General features: G+C 36.2%; 1 protein-coding gene across 2 annotated transcripts; it reads right to left on the bottom strand.

The window, feature by feature from the left end:
* Positions 1-6,218: 6,218 nt before the first annotated feature.
* On the bottom strand, positions 6,219-8,558 carry LOC113319316. Of its 2 annotated transcripts, XM_026567577.1 has the most exons (5): positions 8,184-8,558; positions 7,997-8,093; positions 7,838-7,911; positions 6,357-6,411; positions 6,219-6,280 (listed from the first exon to the last, which is right to left on the bottom strand). In XM_026567577.1, exons 1-4 carry the CDS (start codon positions 8,507-8,509, stop codon positions 6,393-6,395), a joined length of 516 nt encoding a protein of 171 aa, XP_026423362.1. In that variant the 5' UTR covers positions 8,510-8,558; the 3' UTR covers positions 6,219-6,280; positions 6,357-6,392. The 2 variants fall into 2 exon arrangements, with proteins under 2 accessions (XP_026423362.1, XP_026423363.1); XM_026567578.1 differs by lacking the exon at positions 7,838-7,911.
* Positions 8,559-9,042: the final 484 nt, after the last annotated feature.

Here is a 9,042-nt window from a genome sequence, read left to right as displayed (position 1 = left end):
TTGGACTTTGGTACCATCAAAGTTATCTCCCTAGTATTTGATAAATACTCGCAGATTTCTATTTTCTTGAGTATATATCAAATCGAGAGATAGAGATATAAACTCTTTGGTATACTTTTTATCTAGATTGAGTCTGACTGTCTAGTTGTTTTTCTAGAAAGTATATTGGAGTTTGTCCATACAGATTGCTAAGCGAAATATTGGGTGTGGTTGTTGTACCCTCACTTTTTCAGTACTCATCAATAACACCACTTTCTATTCATCTAATCTTTATATTTGTATCCTCAAGTCCACCACAGCAACCCACACTAACACCAAAATGTTCTAGCTTAACAACAATCAATTTTATTCATCTTTGTTTATCAGAATTTATGTTTTCTGCAACACAGTTCAATTGCATAACTCAAAATATCATTAACTCCTTCATGTTCATCACTTGTGTCTCCATCTCCCGACAACACCAACATACACAACAACCAAATAACATTTCCATTACAATTTAAAATTCATATTCTCAAACACAACTAACTCTTTTTCGTCTAACTCAAACCAAACAAGAAAACCCCAAATTCATCTTCAATTCATCAAACCCTAATTCCCAGATTAAATTTTTAAAGAATTAAAATTAAATCTCTATACAACTATCACCACTCGATTAAGAACAAACCCATGTACTAAATCGATCAAGGAACAACAATTTCATAAAGAAATATAAAAACAGAAACCCTAATTAAAACTCGAATTTACCTTTTCTAATTGATTAATCATCAGAACAACTTCAGAACATCAACCCCTTTGTTCAACATCTGTCAATGACTCAATATGCTTTTCAATTGCATACGAACTCAAACTCAGAATCCCATCTCTTTGATTATCTTTGATTTATCACTTCAATCAAACCCTAACAATCTCTAATTGTTCTCCCTCAATATTCACGACAACAACGTCTCCCTTATCATATACACAACATCACCAATCGATTCTCTCAATCGAAACTCGCAGAAGAAGGGAAAGAAGAGAGACAGAAAAGAAGAGGAAAGACGAATGAAGAAGAAAGAAAGAGAAAATGAGAGTTTATCCTCTCGGTACGGTAGATAAGACCAACTAAAACTATAAAGGCACCCAAAAGATTGATAGGGACAGTCAAGCGGTACCGAATGCCACGTTCGAGTAGTCCATTCCAAGTAACTTTTCGATATCTATCCAGCGGTACTAGTTTTGTATCTAAATCGTTGTTAGATTAATTTCTAATAATTAAGGTTCATCTCTAATTAATCGAGTCATTAGCGGCTTAGTCGTCTCTTGATCATCTCTTGACCAATCAAATAGCGTTGACGAGCTTGAGGGTCCTTACAGAAAGTCTGTGCAAAAAGTAATAAAAAGAATTAATTAAATTACCACAAGGATGAAATACAACTTCCTCCGTTGTCCCAGTGACGGGGTTTAGCTCTTCATGGTGAAAAAACACTCAAAATAATAATACATAGCTCAAAAGGTGTTTTCATTGAAGAAATTATATAACACATGAATTTGTAACGTTGTAATGGTGCTACAGACGTCACTGTTGCAAAGGAATAGTCACTAAAAAAATATAACAGTTGCTAAAGATGATCAATGGTGGATGAAATTCTTTAGCAAGTACCACCGAGAACGACAGTTTTTGCGACTGTTATTGAGTGTCTGTTTTTCGTGTTCTTGTTAGTGACTATTTTCTTGTGTCCTCTGCAACTCTTCTTCTTCCTACTGCTCCGCAGCTGCAGAATCGCTCTGCATCGATTATTTGTGCACTATAACTACCCCTAGCACTCGATAAACCTTCTGTGACTCGAATCCAGGATATATATACAACACATGACCAATAAACTCCAAAAATCTATTCTCTTTTTTATCTCTTTCTCTTACGCGCCTAAATCTTCCAAACTTATCAAAACTCTCATATTATTGACATATATGAATCGTATGAGGATATTGTGTCCTTTTCACACGTAACTTCCAAGAATACAACCACAAAATGTCAAATAGGAAATCCGAGAATATTCACCTCTCTATTTTGCTTGAAATCATTTATCCAACCCAACTCAGTTGAACAAAACCACCATATCAATCTCGTTTAACTCAGTGGAGTCCAATCCAAAAAAATCTCTGATTGAATCTCCCCCGAAACTACTCAAAAATAACTCAACAAAACATGAGACTTTGTTTCTTCAAATTCCCCACGATCTATTCAAAGTTAGTCGAATCAGACTCATATACCAGGCATGTTTAGTCAATTAGAGTCCATTTGTACCAAATTCAACAATTGAATCTGTAAAAAAGTTGCCCAAAAATCAAACCCTTCCGTGAAAAACCAGTTTTCTTGCCTTTTTCAAATTCAAATAGGGAAGATGATGGTCGCCCCTTATCCCTATTCGACGTTGCTTTAGCAATTTGGGGTACATAGCAATTCCTGGGTTGCGAATAGCAATTTGTGGGCTATAAACAATAATTTTGGGATGTAAATAGTAAAACTCTTGGGTGCCTTTATCAACTCCTCCAGGTGCCTTTAACGCTTCTCCGGAGGTTCAAATGCCACTTTTCGAGCAATTTTTTCCACAAAATCTTATTTCTCCCAAAACACCTACAAAGACATAAAGTACCATAATAAGTACAAAAATGAGCACTAACAAAATAGATAATTGAGATCAAAATAGACATATAAATGTGTCTATCACATATTATGCTGCAGTCACCAGTGTATCAACCCAATCTATATATTTTTCAAGTTTTTTTTTCCAATTCCAAAATCGGTTAATGGTCATACACCCACACCTACATGCATCCACAATAAAAAAGGAAATGAAGTAACATAAACATCAATGTCAGGTTCGGCTCAAACTGAAAATTTCCTATTAGACGAACCTGGAAAATTTTAAACTAAACTTTTAAACATGTCAGGTTAGGCTCAAAAATAAATAAATAGTAGTAGTCAGTCGAACCCGAGAAATTTTAACTTGTATAGCATGTTCGACAGACAATGTATAATATCCAATATAAGTTGAACCTGTCACTGATGCTAGAATTTTTTTCTAGATATCATATCGTCAAAAATTACATGAAGCATAGTGAAGTTTCATCCAATATTTTTACTTTCCAACCTAGAGGCGGTCGCAAGTTGTTCGAGTAGGTAAGATGGCACACAGGTTTCCCAAGTACTTATTAACGGTAGCAATATTTTTTGACTAATTGGAGATATTTAACATTCACCTTGTTTCCAGTAAGATCGGGAAAGATATCCCTTCCAAGAGTATAAAGTAAGTACACAGTTCCATTTTTCTTGACTTTGATCTCGTCCATTATGAACTCACCATTCCTTACTTTCTCCTTTGTGTTCTTAAAATCCTTTTTTTCAAGTTAGTAAGCTTGATCTTCTTAATCTTCTTATTCCTCACACCGTTTTCATGAACACAATTACGTATTTAAGAGAATGACAAAACTCTAGTTCGGTATTGTATTCATCCCAACCAAGAGTTTCTTTGAACAACTTACATAGCTCATCCAAAATCATGTCATAACAGTCAGCATCCACGCTTTCTCCCCTCACTTTAAGGCATGTAATCTTGTTGGCATCATCGGGAGTGTTTTTCATTTCTCCAAAAGGCAGCTCAAACATGTAGGTCTCTGGAAAAAGTCTCTTAGCAAAGGCGGACGCATTCTATCTATCACATTCCTAATGGTCATATTGAATCGCAGTACATAAAGCAGAGGATTGTACGTAAGCAACCACCTCAGGAACCTGTTCAGACAAATCCTATCGTGAAGCCCTCTGGTGTCACGATACTCGAACCGTGTTTTTTTGATCACGGGGATTCTCATATATTCTCTTAGCCCAGGAATTAGAATAACTAATAAACACATTTCCTCCATCTTTCAGAAGATCATGGGACAAGCCATCCGGTCGAGGTTCTATTACGTTAAACTCATGAGGAATGTGCAAACTTTCAATCCATCGTTCAATAAGCTTCTTCTATGTCTGGGGATTATGTTGATGTTGTGGTTCTTCGTTATCATCATGTTGTTTCTCCATCATCACCATCAACATCTCTTCCTTCTTCTTGTCCTCCAACTCTTCCTTCTAATTATTTCAGGAACTACTTCACTTTGTATCTCTAGCAGTGGTTCACGTATTTCTAGAATGACGTCTTTGTCAGTTCCTCTACCTCCTGCTCATAATATTTCGGTCCTTCTCCTCGAGGATCGGGAGTTTTAGAAGTAGAAGGGTCTACCTCCATCTTCTTCCTCTTTTTAGCTGTGTTGTTCCTACAACCAGTATAAAACTTAATTAATCGAGCGACACAGATGAAGTAAATGCACGACACTAAGCTAAAGGTATTATATGTCAATCTCTAAAAACACTAGGCCAATTTTATAACTGCCGTTGTAAAAAAAATTATATAAATCAGAAGGTTCGGCTAACCCGAAATATCAAATATGATCTGAACTCAAGAACTATCATTTCATTCATAAATACATAGAGTTGTTCGGAAAGTTAATAATTGAAAAATTCTTACCAGCCGAATCTCTACACTTGAACGATTTATGAATTCCAAACAATAAATATTCGGCTCAAAACTAATAGTATCGAATCAGACGAACCTCAAATGCACCTCTTATTTGTAATTATGTTCGGCTGAAAATTGATATGAACTATTAAGAAGAACTGTTCATACACACTTTCAGGGTGAAATTTCAAGACAGACGACTCAAATATGAGCCGAACCTGCTACTGTAACCGTAAAAGCCCTAATCTTTTACGAATTAATTAAACCTATGATACCAATCAAAAACAACAAATACGATACGGGTTTGTAGAGATTATTTTCTTATGCTCATTTTAGGAGTTGGTGCTTCACCCTGTCGAATTTCTGGTTCGATTTCTTCTCGAATTTCAGTTTCTGCTCCTCCATCTTCAATTTTTCTTCAATTGATTGATTATATGAGCATTTAGATCGCCTACCTTCTGTTTTTTTCTTTGTACGACCCATAATATAGTTGAGTTTGATCAAAGATCAAATTTTCACGAATTGACGATGAATTACGACTTGCGAGAGTTTAGGATGACAAAGAAGGAGAAGAAGAGAAGAAGAAACGTTTAGACGTAACTGATTTAGATTATAGGTTTTAGGTTTTCATATTAACGGTAAGGGTAGATTAGTAATTATCACGGTTTAAGGGTATATAGGTAATTGAAGGGAAAATTAAGAAAGTAACCAGTTTTTTGACCCCTAATTAATAAACCAACCATTTTTTATGACTTATATAAAATAGCTAAACCGTTAGTTTTCACGACTGGACCCACCAAAACAGTCAACAAAAGTTGAGTTAGTCAATACGCCCACTGAAATTAACACTATATCCTTATGAAACTCTAAAGTATAACATCGTGCTTTTCCTCATCTCTTCAACTCCTTTTATTCTGCCTTTTTTTCTTCTTCGACCTTAAGAAAAAGGGATAATTGGTGTTTGATACTCAGGTTTTGTCCAATGTTAGTCTTTGGTTTTAATATGGGCTTTTTAATAAAGTAACCACCTTTTTGAACCATATTTAAGAAACTGGCCGTTTTTTTGAATCTTTATATAAACTGGCCGATATTGACATTTTCCATCCCGTTTTTTTCAAAAAACGGATTTAGGTAGTTAACTGGCTATGTGGCAGTTAACCTGCTAGGTAAAAGACGACTTAACCCTCGTATGAGTTCGTAACCAAACCAGTATCGAGTCAACTCGGTGACTCATTGCAACAGTCGGATTTGTAACGGTTGGATTTGTAACGGTCAGATTCAGCTTCATTCATATAAATTAGGCCCTGCAGAGAAGAACCATAGTATTTGTCATACTCAACAGATCAAAAAAATAAAAATAAATAAGACATGAGCCAAAATGAAGTAAACTCTCCAGGAAGCAGTAGCAGCAGCAAGGTAAGATTAAGATTAAAGCAACCCCTAATTTCATGTTCTATCTGTGCACATGGAATTCATGATCCAAAGGTATGTCCTTGGATTTATTCCAGGTGCAAATATATACCATGTAATGGTATAAGGCAACTATTGTGTTCAAAAGCAAAAGAAACAAACGAAAAAATGTTTTTGAAGTGTTCAATTCCAACCTGTCAGTACTTTGAATGGTTTGACGATGCCATCGATCCTGTCAAATGCAAGATGGTGAAATCACCAGTAGAGAATGGTTGTTACGCTTGCGGAGAATCTGGTCATTGCTTCAAAAACTGCCCACTGCAAAATCAAACCTGCAACAAAGATTACTGCAAATCAAAGATGGAGATGAAATTTTGCAAGAATGAACACAACAAGAACATAGCATACCTCACTTGTACAGATTGTGACGGTTTTAAATGGGTCTCAGATGAAGTCTTCATTGCTGCAAAAAACAGAATTATGCATTCAAGTTTACAACTTAATACTATATGTAAGGAACTCAACAATCTGAAAATGTAACCTGCAAATGTACTAATAAACAACCATCCACTTTTGATTCAGCATTAATTCAAGTCTACAAAAGAAAAAAATATTGTCTTCTTAAACACAAAAAATCAGAAAACGGATCTCAAATCATTTCTTCTTAGCCTTTCCATTTCCCCTTCCCTTTCCTTGTTTTATATTCTGAGATACAGATCCAATGCCAAAGAAGTTCTGATAAAGGTTATTTATTGTAGAGGGTGGAGTAGAAGATGGTGCTATAGATGGCAGACTCATAGGTGTTGTGGAAGCTGGAGTAGAAGATGGTGTTGCCAAAGGCTGACTGCCAGGCCCTGTAAAACATTCACCAACAAATGATGTCGTTCTCTTCTTCTTGTTTGACTTAGCTGCACCCCTAACTCCGGTGGTCTGACTTGGCTCTATGTTACTAAAGGTGAAGCTTTGTGCATCACATTCAGTCCTTTGCCTCTTTGCAGTTGGATTAGATCCCACTTCACCACAAGCACATGTTCTTTTGTTGTGGTTGGTAACATTTCCACATTTCCCACACCTCCTTTTTGTCTTATCAACACGAGGTTCATCATAACTTCTTACCCTCTTGCTCTTGGGTCTTCCTGGTTTCCTACTGTGAGGAGGGTTCAAGATCTTCTTGTTCATGTTTGGCTGCAAGAACAAATGCACTTATATCAACGTAGTTGATAATATAAATAGGGCATATAGTTACAAATTTAAGAAAAAAAAGTACCTGGACCCATTCACTTTTATCATCTAGTGGTGCAAAAGTTGGTGCATATGTGGCCTTATAGTTCTCCGCTGAATAGTAATCACTGCAGTACCTGCTCAAGCAGAGTATGTAAAGGTTAGTGCTAGATACATTTAAGGCCTAGAAATTGCATAAATAAGTTCTGAGACAAGGTACAGATTTAAAAAAAGAGAAATCTTACTTTCTCCATTGTGGCCTTATGTCTATGCAATGCACTCACTGCATGCATACAGGGGAACCCCCTCAACTGCCACTGCAAACAAGAGCAAGTCTTGGCAAGTATGTTCACTGTGAACACATAATTCTTTGGACTAGTCACCATATATAACTCTCCAGCCACACAAGGGTCAACACCATAGTCAGTCACAAATTCCAACATTTTCTTAATCAATGTAACAACAGTAGGAACCAAATTACCATCTACCCATGATGCAGATTCAGTCCTCCTATTGTACCATGTACCCATCACTAAGTTAGCATACATTATTACTATCATTATAATTGGTTTATTTCTCATCTTGTTGATCATATTGTTAAAAGACTCTGAAAAATTGTTGTTCATATGTTCACAACAGTGAATAGGGTTAAAAAAAAGGCCCTGGACCATGTAGCAGGATCTTCTCTACTGAGATAAGCACCAGCTGCAGCACTCTGTTTCACAATATTGTCAAAATGTTCCTGCACAGCCAATCAAAAACTAGCTAACTTGACTGTCAAATAGTGCATAAAACCAATAACAAAGAACTGTTGTGAACTGTCAAACCTGAAAATGCTTTTCTTTGTATGCTTTTGCTGCATTCCATAAAGAACTGTATAATTCAAGACCCTTGTAATCCTTCTTGAAATTTTTGTATAAATGTCTGCATTTTAACACATTGCAATTAACATAAGGACTTTATCTGATCTGACAAACAAAAGAAACAAGAAACAAAGTTAGACAAGAAAGTTACCTCCAACAGTATCTGTGGTGATGGCCAGGGAACACTATACCAACAGCTTCCAATAAACCTTTTTGCCTATCTGAAATGAAAGCCACTTTCACTGGATGTGCTAATATTGCATCCTTCAAATGCTTCAAAAAAATGATCCAATTTTCCTTTGTTTCAGCTCTGCATACCATAATTCCTAACATTACTAACCCATTCTGTCCATCAAGTGCAGTTGCAGCCATCAATACTCCCCCATATTCCCCTGTTAGATGGCAGGCATCAAGCCCTATAACTCCCCTGCATGCTTTTCGCCAACCCCTCATTGCAGGTTCAAATGAGAGTGTCATGCTTTCAAAGGTGTTATTCACTGTGTCAAAAGTGAACTTAGCAACAGACCCATCATTGCATTTGTAAACATCTTGCAGAATGCTGGTACTTCATTGTAACTTTCTTTATAGTTCCCATATAATGACTCTAAAACTAGATTCCTAGCCTTCCATGCACACTGATATGGTATATTTACTCTCTTTTCAGCTAAGAAGTCTTCCTTGATTTTATAAGGGTCTGGAACAACTTTTTTAGGCTTATTCTTCATCTGATCAAGAACAAAATCCTTTACAAAATGAGGATCAGCAGATCTATTCCTATTTTGGGGATCCCCTTCACACTTATGTTCCAAATTCACTTTCCTAAGAACAAAAGTCTTCTCACCCTCTTTCTTGCTAGCATACACAAACCAAGGACAATCATGTTCTGTTTTAAACCTACACTCAGCCTTAATTCTAGAGGGAGCACTTCTATCCAAAATATTGACACTTATTAAGAACACAATAACCCCTGAGATGTTTCTTAAATGCTTCCTTATTTGCAAATCTAGTTT

The sequence above is a fragment of the Papaver somniferum genome, chromosome 10 (assembly GCF_003573695.1).
Source record: "Papaver somniferum cultivar HN1 chromosome 10, ASM357369v1, whole genome shotgun sequence".
Lineage (NCBI taxonomy): Eukaryota > Viridiplantae > Streptophyta > Magnoliopsida > Ranunculales > Papaveraceae > Papaver > Papaver somniferum.
Note: the sequence above shows the minus strand (reverse complement) of the source record. Positions and strands in the feature narration are given on the sequence as shown.

What these genes read in the sequence shown, in the direction of transcription:
- LOC113319316 (XM_026567577.1), bottom strand. Translation starts at nt 8,509, where the DNA reads ATGACACTCTCATTTGAACCTGCAATGAGGGGTTGGCGAAAAGCATGC. An exon ending in CACCACAGATACTGTTGGAG is followed by an intron (nt 8,094 to 8,183) that starts GTAACTTTCTTG and finishes GTTAAAATGCAG; the next exon opens with ACATTTATACAAAAATTTCA. An exon ending in ACAAAGAAAAGCATTTTCAG is followed by an intron (nt 7,912 to 7,996) that starts GTTTGACAGTTC and finishes TTGGCTGTGCAG; the next exon opens with GAACATTTTGACAATATTGT.